This window comes from Aotus nancymaae, unplaced genomic scaffold, assembly GCF_030222135.1.
Source record: "Aotus nancymaae isolate 86718 unplaced genomic scaffold, 86718_ANA_hifiasm-v0.15.2.pri h1tg000002l, whole genome shotgun sequence".
Taxonomy (NCBI): Eukaryota; Metazoa; Chordata; class Mammalia; order Primates; family Aotidae; genus Aotus; species Aotus nancymaae.
In genome coordinates, this window is record NW_026988413.1 from 166867 (window position 1) to 190841 (window position 23975).

General features: G+C 45.4%; 1 protein-coding gene across 3 annotated transcripts in view; it reads left to right on the forward strand.

The window, feature by feature from the left end:
- Positions 1-23975, forward strand: part of VIPR2 (vasoactive intestinal peptide receptor 2) — a 99718-nt gene that overhangs the window by 48768 nt on the left and 26975 nt on the right. For all 3 annotated transcript variants that reach the window (XM_064366458.1, XM_064366502.1, XM_064366423.1), the window contains one exon: positions 19360-19457. In XM_064366458.1, the coding sequence (XP_064222528.1) occupies positions 19360-19457 (98 nt within the window). The remainder of the gene's footprint in view (positions 1-19359; positions 19458-23975) is intronic.

The following is a 23975-nucleotide window of genomic DNA, read 5'->3' on the forward strand; positions in this document are numbered from 1 at the left end:
CCAAACTGCATACCTCCCGAATGGGTTATGAATGCAGTGACAATAAATGTGTCCACCAGTCCTGGCTTCTCCTGAGAGAACAGGGCTGTGCGTGATTGCCCAGGACAGCAGGTGAGAAGCGGGCCTGGCCCAGCTAGTGGGTGTTGGCCGCCCGGACTGTGGCTCAAGCCGTTGAACCCATGTGCCGTGAGAGGGACTCTGCCATTGTCACTCAGGCAGATATTCATGGAAAGGTGGAGCTGGAAGAGGACTTAGACCCTCCTTGGCCAACACACTCATTTAGGGATGAGGAAACTGCTCCCAGAAGGGGAACCATGTGAGGTCCCTGCTTCAGGGAAGAAAAGGGGGCTGGGCGGCAATAGAGGTTCTTGCAAATGGGACTGGAATGGAAGCACTTTCTCCATGGTGGCCACAAAGTTCCAGATGAAGTTGGGGGAGCCTCCCTCACCCAGACAAAGATGAGGGGAAGGGGCTTTGCAGAGCAGCGGAGAGGGCTTGGAATCCTTGCCGAGTGAGGAGGCTTGGGGAGGCTGCTCTGGGGTGGACAACGGGATTAGCGTGTGTGGCAGGCAGGTGGAGGTAGGGCAGGGGCAGGTAGGACAGGCGCTTCAGGAAGACTTGGGGGTGTGTCCCACCAAGATCCAGTATTAGACCACTGAAGCTCCTGCCTTTCTGTTTTATTCTTGAAGCCAATCACAACTGAAACAAATATAACACCATATGTAACTACATGAGGATGATGATTAGCCCTATTTGCATGCAATTAAAACGGATGTAATCATTGTTCATTATGCATTTGGTGACCCATTGATACACTGAGAAGGTATCATGATACCTTCATGATAGCTGCGTCTCTGTCAACCTGTGCCTGTCTGTCTGTCTGCAGGTCTGTCGGGCTTTCTGCCTATCTGTGTATCTGTCTGGAGGTCTATCTGTCTGTCTGTCTGACTGTCTGTTTTTAGCACAGCCTGTTCTACTGCCTTAGAAACCCAAATGAAATGGGTGAACAGGTAATTAGGGTTAATTCAGAATGTTTGCTCTCTCATAGAGACATTCTTAAAAGTGGCATATGCATCAAAAACGCAGCAAGCACTTGTTTTCATTTACATTATTCAAACCTACATTGTTTTATTATTTTTAAAACTTTATATCCAAAATGAATATGATGGTTCCAGAGGAAATTCCCCCAGGGCTGAGTGGAAGTCACCAAGATAGACTGACTCTGAAGCCCGTTGCTATCACCCTGTGCACACTGTAATTTGGCATACTTATGGTTACAGCTTTCCTGTTAGATTATGGTGAAAAACTTACCTGGGCTGCAGGAAAAAAGCAAAATGTGCATCCAGCAACAGATTCCCTCCGTTTTTTACCCCCACAACATTACAGCACACTCTGAATGTGTACAGTAAGTGCGATGGGGTGTCCGAAGAAATGTCAGAGGGATTTGCTTGATATGAGCATTTTCTCGAACAGGAAACAAACTGTTCTTAAACGGAGAGACTTGAAACCCATAAGAGGTAAGAGGCTCGTCTCGTGGAGGCTACAGGAAGGTTTAGGTTCTGGAAGGAAGGAAGTGCACAGCGCGTCCTGCTTGCTGGCTGGCTGGGTGGGCGGGTTGCTGGCACCCCCCTGCCATGTGCCAAGTCTGCTGACTTCACAGCGGATAAAGGGGCTCTGTGAATCTCACTGAGCTGCTGGGGCTGTGGCTGGGGCAAAAGTCAGTCCCCACCTGCATGTCTGTTTTTATTTGACACTTCTTCCCTTCTGGTCTTTCTCTGAGTGGAGCTGAGAGTGCAGCCCTTCAGCGTTCCTCTCTGTCATCGCCTGGCTCTCCTCCATGACACTGAAGGCTGCAAAGTGGGAGCTCAGTGGGCTCTGCAGGTTGTTGCTTGGTTCTCACGGAGACCATTTGCTGAGTCAGTGGGTACTGCCCAGGAGAGGTGGTGGATGTTACTCTCAGGGGAATAACACCAGTATCCACAAATGCAACCTGCCCAGATTTAAGCAGCCGAGAAACAAATGGGTCACAGTCAGATTCAGATTCGTGTTTCCAAGCCCATCTGCATTTTCCTGCATAACGTGTAATCGGGTTTCCGTTTTTCCTGAGTTACTTCGGTAGACACAATATGATGCAGCACGTGCTCCTCCTCAGCCGTGAATAGTCCGAGGCTGTGTGATTATCTAATGCAAATCAGCCTCAACACTTTATAGATTTTTTTTGCTATAACCGTAAATATTTTTCAGAAGATACCTTCCAACAGGCTCAAATGCAGTCTTTCGTTGGTATCTTTTCCAATAAACTAAGTCTCCCAGTTCTAAGTAAGGGGCACATTGCCTTCTTTTGGAAGCAGATCACAGAAAACCTCTTAAATCTGGTGGAAATGAGCTTTTGAATATTGCATTAGTGCCTTAGAGTGTTGAACCATGTCATGATTACCTGAGACAAGATCAACATGAGGATATCTCATTTCAGGAGGCAGTGTTACAGGTGCGCTTCCTCCGAATGGGATGGCTCATTTCAGGAGGCAGTGTCACAGGTGAGCTTCCTCCTAAATGGGATGGCTCATTTCAGGAGGCAGTGTCACAGGTGAGCTTCCTCCGAGTGGGATGTCTCATTTCAGGAGGCAGTGTCACAGGTGAGCTTCCTCCGAGTGGGATGTCTCATTTCAGGAGGCAGTGTCACAGGTGAGCTTCCTCCGAGTGGGATGGCTCATTTCAGGAGGCAGTGTCACAGGTGAGCTTCCTCCTAAATGGGATGGCTCATTTCAGGAGGCAGTGTCACAGGTGAGCTTCCTCCGAGTGGGATGTCTCATTTCAGGAGGCAGTGTCACAGGTGAGCTTCCTCCGAGTGGGATGGCTCATTTCAGGAGGCAGTGTCACAGGTGAGCTTCCTCCGAGTGGGATGTCTCATTTCAGGAGGCAGTGTCACAGGTGAGCTTCCCCCGAGTGGGATGGCTCATTTCAGGAGGCAGTGTCACAGGTGAGCTTCCTCCGAGTGGGATGTCTCATTTCAGGAGGCAGTGTCACAGGTGAGCTTCCTCCGAGTGGGATGTCTCATTTCAGGAGGCAGTGTTACAGGTGAGCTTCCTCCTAAATCAGGCTTCTACGTGGTGTGAGCAATCGGGTATTTGTTAAGAGGCATTTCTATGGAAACAAACTAACAAAAAAACCAAAGGTTAATAGTTGGAACAGATTATAAACTCAGTCTCTCAGTTCAGAGGGAAGCCGGTTGAGATTTGTAGATTTGAGCTCAAATTATCTGTAGAGGGTAAAACGGGGGGCGGGGGTTTCAATGTGAACGATTTTCCTGATTTTCGGTTTGAATGCCCAAGCAATATTACCAGATGTTCCAATGAGCTCTCTAAGTGCCCCACGTGGCAACAGGCATGAACATTGTCCATACATGAACTGTGGCAGTGAGTTCTCTGAAGTTTATATCAGATTGTCCAGTTTCAACTTGCAGGGTGTGAGGAAATGGGCAGTTTTGTGTCTTGTGATTCCAGGTGAGAAGAGTGGGGAAAATTGGAAATGCTCAGTTGGAAAATCATAGCCAGACATTGGAGGAAAAATGAAAAACTCAAGTTCCATTCCAGGTCAGAGGTACACAGCAAACCCCAAAGACACTGAACAGGGTCCAGTCTGATAATAGGTACACTGTAGTTTTCTACTGAAACACAACTTTTATCTCTTCAATCACCCTCATTCCCACCAGAGATAATCATACTAAGACTAATCTGTTTGCAAAATAAGTCAGGTCTCATTAAACTTGAACCGATCATTTATGTAACTGCATCAAGGGTAGGGATTCAATGCACGTTCTCAAATATGACATTCCAGTCAAAGTTTTGGTAATAACAGAGTGGGGTTATTGGCTCCATAAAGTCGACCACCACTCATTAAAACTCTCTGGTAATAAGGGATCTCAGATTCGACTGTTAAAATCCTCTCCAGGCTGAGCAGCCAAGCCACCAACTTACACAGTTGTTTCCTGCTACAAGGAGAACAGATTCTTACTGAATTTATATAAATAGCTATGTTGCCATGAAAATAAGAATATGCAGTAAGAGTGTCTGAATTCTGGAGGGTTCAGGTAGAGAGAAAAAAGAATAATGTGGGCCGGGCACGGTGGCTCAAGCCTGTAATCCCAGCACTTTGGGAGGCCGAGGTGGGCAGATCACAAGGTCAAGAGATTGAGACCATCCTGGCCAACATGTTGAAACCCCGTCTCTACTAAAAATATAAAAATTAGCTGGGCGTGATGGTGTGTGCCTGTAGTCCCAGCTACTTGGGAGGCTGAGGCAGGAGAATTGCTTGAACCCGGGAGGCGGAGGTTGCAGTGAGCCGAGATTGTGCCACTGCACTCCAGCCTGGGGACAGAGTGAGACTCTGTCTCAAAAAAAAAAAAGAGATGAATGTTTCATTTTTGTTTACAAAAGTATACTTAACCAAATTACTTTGTTATAGATAACATAAGAAAAAAAGCCAAAAGAGGTTCTTTAAATCTGGAAAACAAAACATTAAAGAATCAGCAAAGTTTCAAAAAAAGTCATAAAAATTATAATCATCCTTGTATTCAGAGAACTTGACAATTTGATATAAACTTCAGAGAACTTCAGAGAATTAATTATGTAATTAATTCTTGTTCTGCTTGATCTTGGGTTAGCAGTTTTATGAATCCATCAGTTTGACATTAGGGTTCTGGAAATTCTTGCCCAATCCAGTGGTATGATCTTAAAGTTACCAGAAAGCTCTCTGTTAGTCTTTTCCAAGAATTCTTTCCATTTTGTATTATAGCTGCTTGCAAAAGTTTTCAGGAAAACAGAATAAAAATAAGAACTAACTATGGATGACTAAAGACTTAAAATGGTCATGGTTAAAAATTGGATGGGGAGGAGCGCAGTGGCCAAGCCTGTAATACTAGCACTTTGGGAGGCTGAGGTGGGTGGATCGCTTGAGCCCAGGAGTTCAAGTTCAGTCTGGGCAACATGGTGAGACCCCATCTCAAAAAAAAACCAAATAAATAAAATAAAATAATTTTAAAAGATAAACTTGATGAGAGTTTATTAACATTTTAAGACAGTAGAATTATGACTAACAATATGATGCTAGGGCATATCAGATTTCCAGTAATTTTATGCAATTATTAGAACACTTAATCCCGTATATCCATACAAATATAACATAAAGATTAATCATCACCTTTATTTGACAATGCTTCTCATGCAATTTAACATGTAAAATAAACCTGAATAGTTGTACCTTTGACAATTCTTCACATGCAAATAAGCCTGGTTATCTTAATGTCTCTTTATAAGGAGAGAGAATAATTTTTTTTTAATTTTCTAGAGGACCTCTAGAAAATCCAAAAGTTTGCTTGAGACCAAAAAATACCTCATTTAGAATTTGATTTTGGAAAGTTTGTGAAAAATGTCAAAAGATTTAAAATACTTGATTAGAATCACAGATTATTATCTGCTATGGTTTAAATATGTCTCTCAAATTTCATGTGTTGGAAATGTAACCCACATATGCACGTGTTGGTGACATTTGGAGATGGGGCCTTTGGGAGGTAATCAGGATTAGGTAAGATCATTAGGATCAGATGTCCATGCTGGGAGCAGTGTCTTTATAGGAAGAGGAAGAGAGACGTGAGCTGGTGTGCCGTCTCACCATGTGATGACCTCGGCCATGTTATGACATAGTGAGAAGGCCCATACCAGATGCAGCTCTTTGACCTTGGACTTTTCCAGCCTCCATAACTATAAAAAATAAATGTTTTTCTTTATAAATTACCCAGTGCCAGGTACTCAGGTATAGCAGCAGAAAATGAACTAGGACATATATCCATTTAACAAAAGTGACAGAGGTTTCAAAGACAAATACAGAAAGTTACATCATAGCATTAAAAAAAACTTAATTTTTTTTATACAGAAGCTTAAATAGTCAAATTACTTTGATAAAACATAGTATCTTTGTTTCCTAGGCAGATTACTAAAATGCAAAGGAAAACCTTTCACAATCTCTTATCAAGAGCAGATCAGTACTCTAAGATAATTTTTTTTAACAGAGAGAAGACTAAATCCTAGCTTTACAGCTGTGTATTTTTGACATTAATGCTCATTTTTAAAAACTCTTATAATTCAGTTTTAGCCAGCTTGACCACAAAAGATTGACTCCTTCTCTCTTGCTCTCACCAGCTTTCTATCTGCATTGATTAACCATCTGTCACACCAGCATTTCATAGATTGGCAAATCCACGAATATAATTTGTCTATGTGGCACAGGACAGATATACTAACTGACCCAAATATCTTCAGTTTCTGTCCAAAAGTAGATAAACTTATGTTGAGCAATTAATGTTTTAATATTTTGTCTTATTTGGATGTTCATCAGTTTAATTCTTTTTTTTTATCTTTATGCCTGGAAACTTTGTAAAATGGAGATAATTTGACTAGTAATAGAAGTTGTATGTCTGCACTGTGACAAATATTGATAACTCTGAAGGTATATCCTTTTCTTGTTTTTAAAAACTAAACCAACAGTATTCTTGCTTACCAAAGACTATCCATGTCATGTGAACTTAAAAAGCATTTGAGTAAATTCCTATTTTTCTGAGAGTTTTAGGAATACTTATATAAGTGCTTATTTTTCTTTAAGCCAATTAAATAGAGCTCTTTTACAAATTAATTTTGGCAATGCCATCCGTAGGTTAAAAAAAAAATACTACATTTCATAGACATATAGACAGACACAGATCTTATAGCTTCCATTTAAAAATTTTAGTCATATGTTAGGTACAATAATACAAAACTTGCTAGTTTATAAAAGAATAGCTGGATCCAAATTGTGTTTCTGGCAGATAAAATAAGTTAAAGTTATTTGTTCAAATGGCTCAAGACTTTTTACTGAAGATTTTTCATTTGTGTACTGTAAAGATTCTTTTGGAGAATCATTTTATCTTTTAGAAGCTTCTGCATGACAAAGAATGCATTTCACTGTCTCTGAAAGGATGATGATCCCTGTTTTTAATGGTAGCCCTAAGCTGATCTATCTTAAAGTTTCCCCAAAGTGGCCATGGCAGTTCCTTTTGGACCAGGTGGAGCCCCTCTTTGCCTTAAGTTACCCAGGCGTGAACAGCTGTTCCAAAACAGTTCAGCTGTTTCTTCCACTTCTGTACAGAACAGGGTGACCTACCAAGAAGGTTCAACAAAGATTGCTCAACACAGAGGGCTGGAGATTGGATCCTGGAGACCTACCCTAGGCCTCAGTGGCCCATGAATGAGCAGCAAGTGCAGCAGGTCTGTGGGTGCCAGCCCTGGGCTGTTAGTCACTGGCCTCAGGGCCCATCAGGGGTCTTCTTTGGGTTCCCAACCCCAATACCAAAAAGCTGTCAAAAGAAAGTTTAGAGAACTTCTACTTGATATGAAGATTTTATTGAGCGAGGAAAAAAGTGTTTGCAAACAGGGAGACTTCTAAACCAGAAGTGGTAAGAAGCTTGTCTCGTGGTTACAGAAGGTTTAGATCCGTGAAAGAGGAAGGTCGTGAGCTTGGTTCTCATTGGTCAGGTTGAGTGAATGACTTGGGTCACTGATTGGCTACAATGCGCTGAGGCGTTCCAACAAAGAAAGCAAGCTCAGAATTGGTTTATAGTATGAGTGGATAAGTGGACATCTGCAGATTTTGCTGAGCTGAGGGTAGGCCATTGGCTCACAGGCAAAGGTCAGCTCTAGCCTCCATTTTTTTTTTTTTGGATTTAACAGCAGTAATGGGAGGATCCTAAACTTTTCAAAAGGATCTGCAAAGGCCACATGTAGTCTAAGGCTAACACAGAATAAGCAGCTTTTTATAGTGTAAACTGTATTTGACCACCACCTGTCTTTACTCCAGAAGCCAAGCCATTTAAATATCAGCTAAATAACGGATTCATTGAGGTCACTTTTCATAGACATAGAGCTGCTCCAATCCCACTACCTGTCTTGTGGCACCTCAAGCATAATGGGTACCCAGTGTTTCCTACATGTTCTTTGGTCTCTTTCCAGTGGCTTAAGAAAAACGAGTTCTTTTTTTGTCTGGGTTTTTGTTTGTTTGTTTGTTTGTTTGTGTGACAGTCTCACTGTGCTGACCAGGCTGGTCTCAAACTCCTATCCTCAAGCAATCCTCCCGCCTCAGCTTCACAAAGTGTTGGGATTACAGGCATGAGCCACCATTCCCAGCCAGAAAAACAAGTTCTTACAGATTTCTAGTAATAAGAACAATTTTTAATAGTATATTATCTTAGTCTATCTCAGTCTATATCTTGCTATAACCAAATACCATAGGCTGGGTGGCTTATAAGAAATGGAAATGTATTTTTCAAGCTTTGGAGGCTATGAAGTCCCAGATGAAGGTGCAGCAGATTCCTTGTTGGGTGAGGCCATGTTTCCTCTCACGATGCTCCCATACGGCAGAGAGGCAAGGGGCTCTAACCGTGTTCGTGAGGGCTCCACCCTCATGACCCAATCACCTGCCCCACCTCTTGATACCGTCACCAAAATTAACATAGGAAATGATGTCCTTAGCAAGCTGAGTCTTTCGTACCAACATGGGTCTGTCTCCCTTTTATTTGGATTTCTCTTCTGTTGCTTGGGGAAATGTCCTCACCTTGGGCTCAGAACACTTTCCGCTCAGTTCATTCCTGTTTTACCCTTTGTGCAGCTCTTTTGAATGAGGCCTGATTAAATTTACTTGGTAGTTTTACTGACTATTTCTGTTGACTTTGTTTTATTTTGCTGAGTATGGACTTACCCGATCCACAAGCAACACTTTTGTTTTTTCTTTTCTAATGTGTAAAAAAATTTCATTTTGCATGTTTTATTTTATTGGTTAAAATTTGAAAAACATTTTTGGTAGAAGCAGGAGTGGACACTGCTAATGTTAATAGAGAAATTTCTAGTCAGGGCTCTGATTCCATCAGCCCCCAGAACTGTGTGGATGGCTGTCTGTCTGTGCACACAGTTTTCTTCCTGTAGAAACAAGGTTCCATGTCTCCTTAGACAAGCAGACACCTCCACAGCCCAGAAGACGTGGAGTTCTTCCTGGGGCTCCCCACTCCATGTGACACTGCCTGCACCTGAAAGGAATCGTTCTAACTAATGAGGCCTAAATAATTATAATGATACTCAGTTTTTTAAAAAAGATAGGCTAAGCATGGTGGCTCATGCCTCTAATCCTAGCACTTTGGGAGGCCGAAGCAGGCAGATTGCCTGAGCTCAGAAGTTCAAGACCAGCCCGGGTAACATGGCAAAACCCCGTCTCTACTAAAATTACAAAAAATAGCTGGGCGTGGTGGCACACACCTGTCATTTCAGCTACTCAGGAGGCTGAGGCACGAGAATCACTTGAACCTGGGAGGTGGAGGCTGCAGTGAGCCAAGATCAGGCCACTTCACCCCAGCCTGGGTGACAGGGCAAGACTCTTGTCTCCAATAAATAAATAAGTAAACAAGGACAAATGAATGTCCATTGAGATAAGCATATTTTTCATTGACATAGGGATGCAAGATATTGTACTAATCGTAATCATGTGTCATCTTTGCATCCTGGGGAGAATCTACTTGACTGAGGTGTGTGTGTGTGTTTAATATACTCCTAAATTGATCTTTTTCATCCTCAACATTTTGATATTTTTCCTTTTGTATTTATAGGTGAAATTAGTCTGTAGTTATTACTGTTTGTCTCAGTATATTGTCTGCTTTTGACATCCAACTTATGCTAACTTTAAAAATAAAATGTTACGCTTTTCCTTTATTTGTTGCTATGTTCTGGAACAATTTTTATATCCTAGGACTAATGTATACCTTAGAAGATAAAAAGAACTCACCTGTGAAAACTCCGCGGTTCACTGACATTTTTACAACTTATATCTCACCAATTTTTTAAAAATATCTCTTCTGGTTATTGGTGTTTTTAGGTTTTCCTTAAATCTGTTCTGGAAATGTTTACAGCCCCAGAATGTTACCATTTCATTGAAGTTTTGACTTTGTTAGCACAGAGTTGTGCATCACACTTTAATTAAAATGTATAAAATACGTTTCTCCTTGTTTTTGTTTTGATATTTCATAACTCTATCTACTCTTTAGGCTATACCAAAAAAGTGGATTATTGTAAATCTGATCAGTGTTCTTTAAAATTTACTCTCTTTAGTAAATATTTGCTGGGTATCCCTGCATGCCAAGCACTATTCTGGCCATTTTGGACACACATCAATAATCAGAAAGCCAAGGCCCAGGACTCATGGGCTTGTCTTCCAGGAAGGAGCTAACTTTCGGTGTCTTCCATTTTTGTTTCCTTCTTCTTGCTTTCCTTGACTTGTTTTATCATTTTTCTGGCTTCTTTAGTTGAATGCTTTATTTTCTTAGCTATTAACAAAGGTATTTAAGGCTCTAATTATGCCACAGAATATAGTTTTGGCAAAGTTTTGAAATGTTACCATTTTCTCTTTTTCAGATGTTTACTGTTTTTCTGGTTTTAATTTTATTTTTTGAGTTTATTTGGAAAATAAGTTGACTGTTAATTTTCTTGCTCTTTAAAATTTTATGATCGTGTGTCATTCCGCAAGCTTGAGAGACCCAGGACTCTGGATTTTGTTGCCATTCTAGTGATGTGTGTTTTCTTACCTGCCAATGCCATCCTGCTTTCTGCCAGCAGATACTGCAGGGTTCCCAGCTGTGCTCTGTGCTATTGTGTATATTACAAATTTCAGTTTACCAGAAGTCTCCTCTGGATCTAAAGTTAAAGAGAAAACTCTCTCCACCTGTTCTCCTGTGAACAATCTTTCTCATATGGACAGGTTCACTCATTACCGCTGAACCGAACTCCTGTTCTAGACAAGGAGGAGGCCTGGGCCTTGGGATGAGGCTGGGTGGGGCTGTGGGGCTGAGCTCCAGGCACAACTGAGGAACCACGAAGAACGGAACACAGTGCCCATGGAAAAGCCGGAGGCAGGGAGATGCTCAGAGCCAAGATTCTCTCTGAAGGCCCCAAATGGGGACAGGCACTCTCTGAGGGGTCCAAGACCGAGGGTCTGCCTGGGGACCCTGGAGGAAGAAAGCCAAGATAGGAGACTGAGCCAGGGAAGGTTCTGGGGTCCAGAGGCAGAGGCCTCCCAGGAAGAGACCCTCTGTGCAGCTCTTGAAACTGCTGAGCGGGCTTAGCCCCCTCTAATGAAGATAAACTTAACCTCGCACTGAAGATGGAAAAGCGTGCACTGTTCCTCATGATGACCGTGTTCTAAACATTGGTTCTTATTACAGAAGGTTGAACAAACGTTTGTGCAACCCAGAAAAACCCCAGAAGTTGCTTGTCCTGCCTTCTGCAACAGAGCGGCCTGCTGCTTTTCTTGTGAGTTGCCTCATGTTTTTAAAAGCTGACTACGAGAAGGATTCCTTGCCCATGATGACCGGTGTGGTGAAGCCACAGTCAGCCGGTCTTTGGGCGTGCCGTTTCGCGCCCTGCTGGGCCACGCTGCCAAGGTTCTGACGGGGCCTTCCCACCTGCACGGGCTTCCACCGTCTGCTCTGCGTTCCCAAGGCCTTAATGGAGGCATTTTTGCAAGAAACCAAATAAGCCTTCTTAAATGATTGAAATCACAGGACGTGTAAAATCAAAACCGGCTTTAAGCAATCTAATGTAATTTGAAATGTAGACCTTTCTATTCTTCTAGTGAAGACAAACGCAAATTTTAATTTATATCCATTTTACTTTCTAGCTCATAGATTGTCTTCTGGGACAGTTCCCAAAACAAAGTTCGTGTGGTAAAGAATGGGCTGAGTGACTTGTGGGGCCCTTCTGTCAGTCAGTGCCGTGTTTCCCACAGCGCCTTACATGGTATCTGCATCTTATTAAGTGTCCGTGAATGTCCTGGGTAGAAGAAGTTAAGTTAACCAAGGATACCAAACACATTCAGCAAGAAACACAAATCTTATATTAGAAACTCAGGATAAACAGCTCCCACCACAAATCATCCCAAAATGCTAAATAAGACGTAACCATTATCCTTTAAAATGTGTAGCTGGGATTTCAAGAAAGTAAGAAAATCTTAAACAAAAACAGCTGAGAAGCAGAGTGAGTGTGGCGGCGGTGCTGGGCCCCGGGGTGCGTGCCGAGTCCTCAGTGCGGCCCTGGATGCAGGGGCGGCTGCTTGGAATCTGACCCCAGGACAGCAGGGAAAGTTGCCTTATATGCCTTTGCTTTCAGCTAGAAAGACTTTTAAAGTCCTTCCCAGGAATCTCGCCATGGGCGTGGCCTCCTAAAGGGCAAGTTCCTATTTATCTTACCCTCAGTACAGAAGCTCTGAGCTGAGACCTTGGCAGCATTGTGGGGGACCTGGAAGAGCAAACAGGTTCTCTCTGGAAGGAAACGCCTACCAGGCCTCACAGTAAACTCCAAACATCAGCTCATATTCCAGGTCCACAAACTACGGAAGGAAAAGGCACCATGAACACGAATCGGCCAACGACAGTAAAATTACGCCCAGTCTTCAGCTCATGAAATCATCAGGCACCACAAGGAAATAAATGCATTTCAAATGGATTTTAAAAGGGGGAGCGGGGGGGTGAAAGTGTGACCAGAAACAAGATACTCTAAAAAGCATGGGTTAGATGAGCTTCCCTTTTGGGGGGAAAATGGAGTAGGTGCAATAAACAGCATATTGGACGTGATGCAAAGAGGGTTCTGGACCAGGAAGGATCCGTACAAAGAAACCACCCCAGGTGCAGGCAGAGAGAGGACAGAAAACAGCAGGGTCAGAGACCGGGACTGCCCGAAGCCAGTCACAGGCTTCATGGAGGTTTTCCAGAGTTTTGTGAGGCTCCAATCCTCAGATTCAGAAAGCCTGAAGACCCCAAGTACAGTGAATAAAAAAATCTCCAGCCAGGCAATTGTGGTGGGTCTGGAAAGTTCCGGAAACAAGAGATGGATTCCGCATATGTGAGGAGGAGTGCAGCAGGTGCAATGCTGTTCGGAGCCTACAGCCGCTTTTTTCCAGGAGCGCATACCCAGCCAGACGGCATGCAGGTTCCGAAAGCGGGACTGGCAGGGTCCGCAGCCAGCAGCCCTCACTCGCAGTGCCTGGAGAACACGGTTCAGGGGAAAGTGGACACAGCGGGAAGAACTGAGACACAGGAAGAAAAAGTGAGCAGGAGAAAGGCCCCACGGGAGCCCTGAGCACAGTCGCTGTTTGAGGCAGGAGTGAAACTGGAGAAGGGCTGCTGCGAGACAGGCAGAGTGGACACTGCACAGCCGGGAACCAGTGGGGAGATGGAAGCCCTACGAGGAGTGGGTGCCCTTCCGTAAGTCTGCTCAGTGAGGTTCAGGAATTGGAATGGTTCACGCAGCTCAGTGAAGCCTGAGGCCACGGTGCTGCACAGACCAAGGACAGGGGGCTGCTGGCACCTTAAGGTTTTACTCGCTTGCAGTTCTCTTTCTGCTGTTTGTTAGTAGCTGCGTGTCTTCCTGACGTTGTTTTCTATACTTTTGGTAAGTTTGAAATATACTGTTTCCTGACTGTTAGGTCTGAACTCTGATCACAAGATAATTGGTGAAGAGTGGCTGTTCTGCTCTGGTCCCTGTGGGAAGGTCTCAGTCAGAAAGGAAATTAGGGGACAGTGGCCTCAGTCACCGCTCTGGGGACACTTTCAGAATCCTCCTCGGCCCCTGCATTCTTTTCAAGGCCGTGCTCTTGCGCCCACCGTCCAGAAGTGCGCCACTCCTGCAACAGACATCACAGCAGCGGGATCTGCTGTCTCCCTCACACTCAGGCCTGCCTTGGCCCCAGCCGGCTTTGTCGTGGGTACCAGGGCTGTCTGCACTGACTTAATAATCGAACAAAAGAACAGAGAACCCACTTGTAAACACACACACTGTGGAACACAGAAGGCTAGCTATGTGGGAACCCTGTTCTTGAGTTGCGCCCTTGCTGGTGGCTAATTAGAAATGGGTCATGGCTGCTGACCGTGTTCTAGGGGAAAGAGTGCTGAGTTTGGGGTTAGATGGCTTTGCCATTAACACTCAGCGTGCATGATTTCTCTGACAGATTTTAATCAGTTCTATTCCCCTTAAAGGAAAAGCATGTGAAAAGAGAGCAGCTGGTTTTTTTTTTAAAGGGCCCTGAGTTACAGGGGCAAGAACCCTGGGGCTGGGCTGACTCTCCCTCTCGGAAGTGAGGACATGCTGCTTTGGGTCTTAGCGCACCGTCTACGTGCTGGGAGGTGGGGTTAGCGATACTCGGGTCGACGGCCAGGTCCTCGGACGGGCTTGATATTTTCAGTTAACACACCGTTGGCCTCAGTGTTTTCTCATTTCTGAGACAGTTGCTGTTCACTCTGGAGTTGTCCCCTGTGGTTAGCATACACTAACCTTAGCCTGGCCTGCTCAAGAAGGACCCCTGCAGAGAGGGGCTGGCAGCGCCTGCAGCACCTGCCCTTCCTGCCCAGCCACAAACCATTGCAAATGACAGCAGCGAAGCACCTGCTTCCTTTTGGCAAGCCCAAGTGATTCTCAGCCTTGAATTTATGAGAGTATCTTTTGCCCGTCTCCTTGGCCTTGACAGGATCTTGGGTCACGGGAAGGAACTTCAAGGTCTTGCAAATCCTTCTTTCCAAAATCAGTGCTGGAATTAACTTCTGCTGTGACTGAGCCGCTCCCTGGAGTTGCAGCTGTTAGATTAGGCCCTTTCTGACAATAAACACTTCCTGCTGGACTATTCTCTTTCTAGTATGAACTCATGGTGCTTTTAGAATCCTGTAATGATCAGAGCTATTGTACATTCTTGAGATTTAAAATACCCACATTGAGCAGAGCATTTTCTTGTCGAGAGGAAATTTGAAGGCACTGAGCTCATGGGATGGGTGTAGCTCCCAGGTGTCAGGCTGGCATCAGCTCCTCCTGCAGACCGGGTTCTGGGCCGTTATGGAAAGGTTGGCGCTGTTCAAATAGATCTGCTTTATAAGTTCCGGGCATTGCCCACAGAACTGCCCCCACACACCTGGAATCCAGAGGCTCTGTGTTGGGAATAAATCCTACTGCTACACAACAGAGGTGATGACTTTCAAATGGCTAAGAGCATGTGCTTGGCCGCCCCATATGTGAGAGTGGAGAATACACACGTGCAAACGTTGATTAACAACGTGAAGGTGCTCCTGTGGGTGAATGGTGGTCGTATGGTCTCTGTGCCAACAGAACTGTCTATGCTGATGGTAACGTTCTTTATCTGCTTTGTCCAGTGTGGCAGCCACTGGCCGCATGTGGCCTTGAGCACTGAAATACGGCTGGTGCCACTGAATAACTGGCGTGTCAATTTTATATGTTTAATTAACTTAGATCTCAGCATCTGCACATGGCAGGCACGTGTTGGAGGGCACCAGTGCCCACTCACGGGGCTCCACTCACAGCGTGGGTCTTGGTTTTCCTACTGAGGTTTAACGAGGCAAAAACCCCCTTTCTAAAACTATTAATACATTAGTTTCCCAGATCAAAATTGATGTCAACCTTGATTACCTGAACTATTTGAGGAGTTACACTAATGGATTTAGTTTTCTTGTTAAGTATTTATCAGTATTGTCTTTCTAAAATGTGTTAGCCCGTGATTGAGGCTTTGCAAGCAGTAAAGAGCATAGGGAAACTTTCCTTGAAACATCATCACTGAGCTCAGTTCTCGCACCATGAAGAAAGATGCAGGGAGTGAGTTGTGAAAGCAATGCAGACAAATCTGCTTGGTCCACGGAGCCGTCCCAGAGCAGAGGCTGTCTGACTGGGCCGAGTGGCCTCCAAGAATGCCATGGAAGGGTTTGGAAGCAATTTGCCTGGAAACCATGGGATGGTGTCCTGAATCCCACAGAATGCTGCAGGAGCAGACATCCTGGAATTCCACAGATGGTGCGGAAGCAGGCATCCCGCAATCCCACGGACGGCGTGGGAGCAGGCATCCCGCAATCCCACGGATGGTGTGGGAGCAGGCATCATGAAATCCCACGGACACTGCGGGAGCAGGCATCCTAGAATCCCATGGACACTATGGGAGCAGGCATCCTGCAATCTCACAGATAGTGTGGGAGCAGGCATCCTGCAATCCCATGGACAGTGTGGGAGCAGGCATCCTGCAATTTCACAGACAGTGTGGGAGCAGGCATGGTGAAATCCCATGGACGCTGCCAGAGCAGGCATCCTGGAATCCCACAGATGCTGCGGGAGCAGGACACTAAAGGAAAACCTGCCCCAGCAGCCTTCTTTTAATATCTTAACACATGTTGGGTTAAATGATTATACTTCACCTGCATTTTCTGTTGTCTCAGAGGTCAAACCTCACAGCTCTGAGGTCTATGTGGCTTCTTTCATTGAATAAACACAATGTGTGGGTCAGCCCTGAGCATTCTGTAGCGGACACTGTGGTCATGAACATAACCACAGGTGGGCCAGGGGCACGACAGAGAAGAAACCAGGGTATTTCTGGGTGGGGGGCTTCTGAGGCTTTCAAGAACTGTGTCCCTGACGTCTTCTCGTCTTCTTGTGTGATCTCAAGTTCTAAAACCTGGGTGTTGAAAAATTTTCCTGGTCAATTTGATGGTCTTTTTATGGGGATTCGAGTTCATTACAAATGTTATTGTGTGTGCAAGGAACAGTGTGTCGATTCAGGGTTCAAACAGGACACTGCTGGCACATGCCAAGGATAAAACTGAAAAGTGCCTAAATGCAGAGGATCCTTACAGAGGTCTGGGCAGTCAAGAAGCCCTGTGAGAACTGTGCAGCCTCCACTCTCCAGCCATGGGAAGCCAGAACCCTGGCCAGAGGGGCAGGGAAGGGACCCAAGATACCAGGGCGTGGCAAGAGTGGTATTTTGAGCAGCCACAGAGGGCCAGAGCCTGGGGTGGAGGCAGTAAGCACCCCCAGCCCTCCTGCCCCCATCTCCCGCAGATGCCTCCTGCAGCGGCCACTGCAGAGGAGGGGAGGGAGGGACATGGGTGGGCAGAGGGAGCAGCAACATGACACTGTCCAGGGCTGTCTAAGTCCAGGAGGTGACGTCCTAGAACAACTCAGAAACACAGACACATCCAGACACTTCTCTCTTAGCTCTCAGATCTTCCACTCTCTAGGGATCAGGCCTTTAGGAGAGCCAAGAAAGCCTTAGTTTAGGAAGAATCATGTGGGGTTCTGACACTGGGTTGCAATTTCTGCCCTCCCGGCTTTCAGGGCCCGGTGCAGTGGGCCCACCATGACTCCAAGACCCACGGTACGCTGCTGACCTCGAAGCCTCACCCGACAGCAAGTGGCTGCTTCCACCTTTAGCCCAGCACAGAGCTCGCTGCCACCACTGAGACCACAGTTCCGGCCCCGTCCATTTTCACCCCACCAAGATCCCCACCCGTAAGAGGGGTGGCTAGAGAAGCTGAGGAGAGTATTTAGGTGAAGCAGAGGTGGTTGTTAGGTGAGGTGAGGGTGACAGGTGAGGTAAGAGTTATGGCTAAGTGAGGTGAATATGGGTTAGATGAATTGAGAGTGGTGGTTGGGTGAGGTGAGGCTGCTGGTAGGTGAGGTGAGGGTGGTGGTTAAGTGAAATGAGTATGTGTTAGATGAGAGTTGTGGTTAGGTGAGGTGAGGAAAGCGGTTAGGTGAAGTGGGTATGGGTTAGGTGAGTTGAGAGTGGTGGTTAGGTGAGGTGAGGGTGGTGGTTAAGTGAAATGAGTATGTGTTAGATGAGCTGAGAATGGTGGTTAGGTGAGAGGAAATGGTTAGATGAGTTGAGTGGTGGTTAGGTGAGGTGAGGGTGGTGGCTGAGTGAAGTGATGTGGTGGGTAGGTGAAGTGAATATGGGTTAGATGAGAGTTGTGGTTAGGTGAGGTGAGGAAAGCAGTTATGTGAAGTGAGTACGGGTTAGGTGAGTTGAGAGTGGTGGTTAGGTGAGGTGAGAGGAGTGGTTAGGTGAAGTGAAGGTGGTTGTTAGGTGAACTGAGATGGCGGTTAGTGAGGGGAGATGGTTAGATGAGTTGAGAGTGGTGGTTAGATGAGGTGAGGGTCGTGGTTAGGTGAAGTGAGTATGGGTTAGATGAGACTTGTGGCTAGGTGAGGTAAGGAAAGTGGTTAGGTGAAGTGGGTATGGGTTAGGTGAGGTGAGGATGGTGGTCAGGTGAGGTAGGGGGGTAGTTAGGTGAAGTGGGTATAGCTTAGGTGAGGTGAGAGTGGTGCTTAGGTGAGGTGAGGATGGTGGTTAATGACATGTTCTCGTGACTGGAGTCAGGAAGGATGAGGAGTAGCAAGGAGGAGGGATCTGGCCAGGACCACTCTGTGCTCTTCTCTGAGCTGCCCTACGTAAGCAGGGTCAAGGTTACCAAGAAGAGATTCCTACAAGGCAAAGCAAATGGGTTAATACGTTCTCAATAATGATTAAACAGTAAAATTATTAAGAGTCAAACTAATAAACGAGAGCATCACTTTTTGAGTTTTGCCCTAAATTTTATATCGTAAAGTAACGGTGAGGTTCCATTTCATCTACACAGACTTAGGACCTCTTGGCAAAAATAAAAATCATCATATAAGCACACGTGGATTGTTTACCTCTTTATTTTATAGGAAGTAGCTTTATCAAGGAAAATGCAGATCAGGAAGTGGCTTTTGGGAGTGGTGAGTGATGATGAAGCCCTGCAGGTGTTGCTGGTTTTATCAGGACCGGCACTGGTTTTCCTTCTAGAGGACCCGGTTCTTTCTGTGTAGGATTCCCTGTTGTCAGTGATTCTGCCACTGTGATGATCACGAGTCCCTCCTGTGCCTGATGATTTTGTGGAGATTAAAAGTATCAAGCCATGAAGCTTTGCTAAGCCAAGAAACGTTCAGGAAATGGAATTCCCAAGATACTGCAGCTGAGCAGCTGGCTGTGGCTTAGGCAGCTCCCTCTGTCTGGAGCACCTTGCCCAGTGCCTGGAGGTCATAGCGTTTAACAGACTCAGACTTGTGTGTCCACTCGAAGTATCAGAAGGCTGGATGTGCTGCCTCGGGGACAGGCTGAGCTTTCTTTGTGAACTTAGCTCAGCTCTTCTTCCTCTGCTTTCCCTGATGGTGGTGGGTCATGTTCCCTCCAGACAGACGTGCTTTACGGGAACCATCCAAAGTCATTCGTGATGAAATACAAGAAAAAAGAGGACGTTCTGAGTGGTGGGTGTCATTTTTTGGTTCAAGATGGTGGTGGAATTACAAAGTGAGACTGTCTCATGCCTTCCAGGCAGGCAAGAGTCCTTCATGGCCAGAGCACAGGGCCGGATGTTGGAACCGTTCCCATCGTCTGGTGCTGCTGCTGGTCACCATCAGCTTACAGACCCATTTTCTCTCTTTGTAGATCACGTTTTATATTCTGGTGAAGGCCATTTACACCCTGGGCTACAGCGTCTCTCTGATGTCCCTTGCAACAGGAAGCATAATTCTGTGCCTCTTCAGGTAAGGAGTAGAAATTAGTAAGTCTGCAAAGAATACAAGACAAGAAAAGTTTCCATTTAGGCCTTCTAGGCGCTGTCCAGCCTGAGGCCCTCTGTGTGCTAAGCCAATAAACCTCCCTTGGAGAGTGCTGGCAGGAAATACGATGTTAACAGTTACATGTTTACTCACATGCTCTGTATCTGTCATATAGAGAGATAATACTGACCTTGGATAAGAATTCAACTCAACTATCATTTATTAAATACTTAGCCATTGTGTAAATACATGGAAAACAGAGAAGAGATACGATCTCGCCCTTGCCATCCAGAAGCTCCTGTGTTGTGCCTGCAGGTGCTCCATGAGCAAGATGCTGCAGTGTGTTTAAGAGCGTGAAGGTGGAGCCAGACCGTCTGGGCTCAAATCCTGGTCAGTCTCTTAGCAGCTGTGTGACCTTGGGCAAAGTACTTAACCCGTCTGTGCTTCTGTTACGTGTGGAGACTAGGAAGCCCCCTTCAGAGGGCTGTCGTGCGGACTTAACACGTTGGCAGATGTGAACTGCTTAGCATGACATGTGGGGTGGTGACGACGGCTTGTTAAATGCTGCCCACTCTTCCCTGGAAGTGAGGTGAGATGGCCCCTGCCCACCTGCAGCTTTAGTGGGTCTCTTGGTAACTAATGATGACATTTTACAGATGATTTGACTAATCGAATCATTGTTTGATTTGAGTTGGGGGTAGAGGTTTTGGTCCCAGAACAGCAGTTTCTCTGTAGGAAGAGCTCATTGGTGTATTAGGATTAAATCTGTCTTCCGTGTCGTCAGCACTAAATAAAATGGATGCTATTCCGCTTATTCTAACAGTGTATCAGTCATTACGTATTTTATTTCTCTCGGCTAAAATGTCATCCAAACGTTTGCCAGTATGTCAAATAAGATCAATGGTATAACAGATGGAATCTTTCTAGACCCTAACAACAGTCCATTAGGAGATCCATACTTGGAAGTAAAATAAACAAGTTAGTTGTTGAGAATCCAGCTAAGAAATCCAGCAAATATAATTGAGTTATGTTTTTTGTTGTTCAGGCATCTCAACTATGGTTGGCAATGCTCAGAAAGACTAAGTCCACCTCTCATACAGGGTTGCACTTTGAAAAGTGTGAGGAAGGCCTGTCATATTCTCGTTATTTCAAAAAGCTGGTACAATATTAGTATTTGTTCTATTATACTCTATATTTTATTATATATGTTTAAATTTTCAAGTTGCTAAAGAGAAGAAAGAGAGGAAAAATTTAAGGATGTAAGCTGACCCAAGGTAATTAAATCTGAAATTTTGTCTTATTTTCCTATATTGAACAATCCCTATTTTTTACACACATCGGTTTCCTTCGTGTATGTACAGTGTGACATATTTATTAGGCAACCCAAGAGCATCAGGAATTATCCCACCTCTGAACGCTGATCCTTTAGGGCACAGAGCACGCTCCTCCATCTGTGGGCATCGTTAGTCACCTGCCTGTGGCACTTCTGAGCTGAAAAAAGTGTACGTCTGCATCAGATGTCATTCTGCTGGTGGCCGAGTGTGTGATGTTTGCCAGAAAAAGCATCCAGAGCCGGTGTGCTGTTGTAGGATTGGGGCTCATCCCACATCCTTCCGTCAGAAGCAGGGTCCAGTGTCACCTCCTGAGAGCTGTGTGCGTGTGTCGAGTCTAACGTCCACATTATAAAAATAATGCGCTCCATCGTCTTAGTAATTACACCCAGGAGCAGAGTGCTTCGTGGGCCTTGAACATTTCTTCTCCAAAATAGCCCCATAAGCCAAGAAAGCCTTCAGTCGCCATGTTCTTACTTTACACACAGGGAAATGGAAGTGCTTATTTCTTAGAACAAGTCCCAAAATGCGATGATGGCTCTCACGACAAATATAAGACCAGCTTTGTGTAGGAGTCGTCCTGTGACAGCTGCCCCTGTGACCCAGAGGCCAACAGAGACAGCTCCAGTTCGTGCCAGTCCAGCAGGGACCACAACACAGTTGCTCCTCAAACAACACGGGTTTGAACTGCATGGTCCACTTCTCTGAGAATTTTTTTCATTATGGTCAGCCATCTGTATCGAGGGATTCAACCACAGATCAGAAATACGGCCTATTCTCAGGATGAGAAGCCTGCAGACACGGAGGGCCAGCTTCCTGTGTCGGCGGGTCCTGAAAGGCCAACTGTGGGACTTGGACATTCATGGATTTTGGCATGGTGCAAGGAGGGCAAGGTCGGGGAGGTGGATTAGACCCAATCCCCTATGGACACCAAGGGACAACTGTAACTGCTCACATGCACCATGCCAAGTATTTTACAGATGTTGACGTCACCAGGTAAGTACTGCCACTGACCCAGTTTCACCAGGCGGAGAGTGCAGCCCCAGGAAGATCGCTGGACGTTTCAGGGTTGCTGAGCTGGTACATGCAGAGCCCAGATTCTCTCATCAATGCAGCCTGCACCTCCGTCACTGTCCGATGGACGTGGCCTCCAAAATCCTTTCCCACCAGTGCTAATGAGCAGACTCCAGACCCCTTTCCAGAAGCCACACTTCCCGCTACTTCCATTGCCCATTGGCAGATCCATACGTGGAAGTGAAAATTTAAAATGAGCAGTGAGTAATGAAGAATATCATCAAGAAACCCAGCAAACGTGTCTTTGGATGGCTTGCTAACTGGAACAAAAGCGTGCTTATGTCTGAGCAATGGCTGTAAGTCCCAGCCTCACTCCACAGAAAGACATGGGGTGGGAGAGAGAGGGAAGGAGAAAAAGAAAATAAGAGAGGGAAAAAGGTGACCGGGAGAGATGAACGCAGCCAATGTGAGAATCAGCGGGAAGCGAAATGGCACCGGTAGGGGACATTTGCCTTCTGAGGAGGGGAACTGAGGAGAAGCCAGAGGGAGCGGCGCTGGCTCGTGCACCTGGCGCAGTGGCCACACCGTGCCCACGCAGCTTCAGAATTGCCCCCAAGACACCAAGAAAATTCAGAGCATATTTATCATTCTTCACTTACCGAGGCTCGGTGGCAGTTTCACATGTTAAAATAAACATTTGCTAATGCAGTACACATTCAGAATGCATGCTTACCAAGTGGACACAGCACCAGATCCAGATGCAGGACATGACTCTCACCAGGGATGCTGCAACCACGCCGCATCCACCCCACTCCCCTCCTGAAAAGCAGTCGTCATTCAGCGTTGTTGCACCAGAGACAACTTTTCTCTCCTTTTGAAAATGTTATTTCGGAATCCTACCAAAGGAACTCCTGATCTCTGGGTTCTTCCGCTCAACGTTCTGCAAGGAGGCTCATCCATGTTGTTGCATGTAGTTGCCATGTTTTGTTTTCTTGCTGTATAGTATTCCACTCAGAAAAATACAATTTATTTATCCAAGCAGCTGTTCGCGGACATATGGGTTACTCAGCTGGAGGCAGAACATACAATGCTGCTCTTACACTCTTAGTCACCGTCTCGTGCACATATGCACGTGTTGCTTCAGGTATGTGTGTTTATGTGTACACACATTTATATTTACATTTATGCTGACCTTGTATTTACTGGTCATAGGCTATACGTAGAGATGGTCCTTCTGGACACTGCCAGTGGACACACTAATACCCTGATGGGATCATCATACAGCATAGACATGCATCAAAGCACCAAAGTGTGCCCCATAAATAGATACAATCACCATGTGAGGCCGCCAAGTAATTTCCAAAGTGGTCACCAGTGTCCACACCCGCCAGCAGGGCATGAGGCTTCCGTTCGCATCCTTGCCTCCGTTCCGTGATGTCCGTTTTTAAGCCTCCAGCCGTTCTTGTGGGTCTATAATAACATAGAATGGTGTTTGAATTTACATTTCCCTCATTTCCCTGGTGGAAAATGAGTTCGTATGTTTCAAAATCTTGCTTTTTTTATAGTGCCATTTGAAAATGAGTTTGCTCATTTTTTTATTTGATAGCTCTCTCTATTTAAATCAATATTTAGGAGTCAGAGTCTTTCATTAGGTATGAGTATTACGGATTTTGTCTCCAGCTCCGTGATTGGGTTTAAGCCTCTTTGTGGTCTTTGGATAAACAGAAGCTCTTAACTTTAATGGAGCTCATTTGCCATTTGTTTCTTTATGCCATTGTTTCTTGAGTCGTCTTAAGAAATCTTTTCCATATTCTTCTTTATCATCTAGAGATTTTATTAACTTTTCATGTTTCCGTCCATAATCTACCTGTGATTCATGTCTGCCGTGGTGTGACGTGGGGTGAAGTTCCGTTAGGTTTCAGCGTGTCATCCAGTTGTCCCGCAGGTATGGGAAGGAGCTTCTGCGGCCTGCATTGCTTCTCTGTCACAGAGCAGGCAGTGGCACGTGTGGGGACCTGGAGTCTCAGTTCTGCTCTTTTGGCCTCCTGTCTGTCCCTGCACTGTGTCTGTCTATTATAATTACCCTGCCTTTAATAAGTCTTTATTCCTAGGAGTCCCAAGTCCATCAACTCTTTTTTTTTTTTTAATTAGGAAGAGC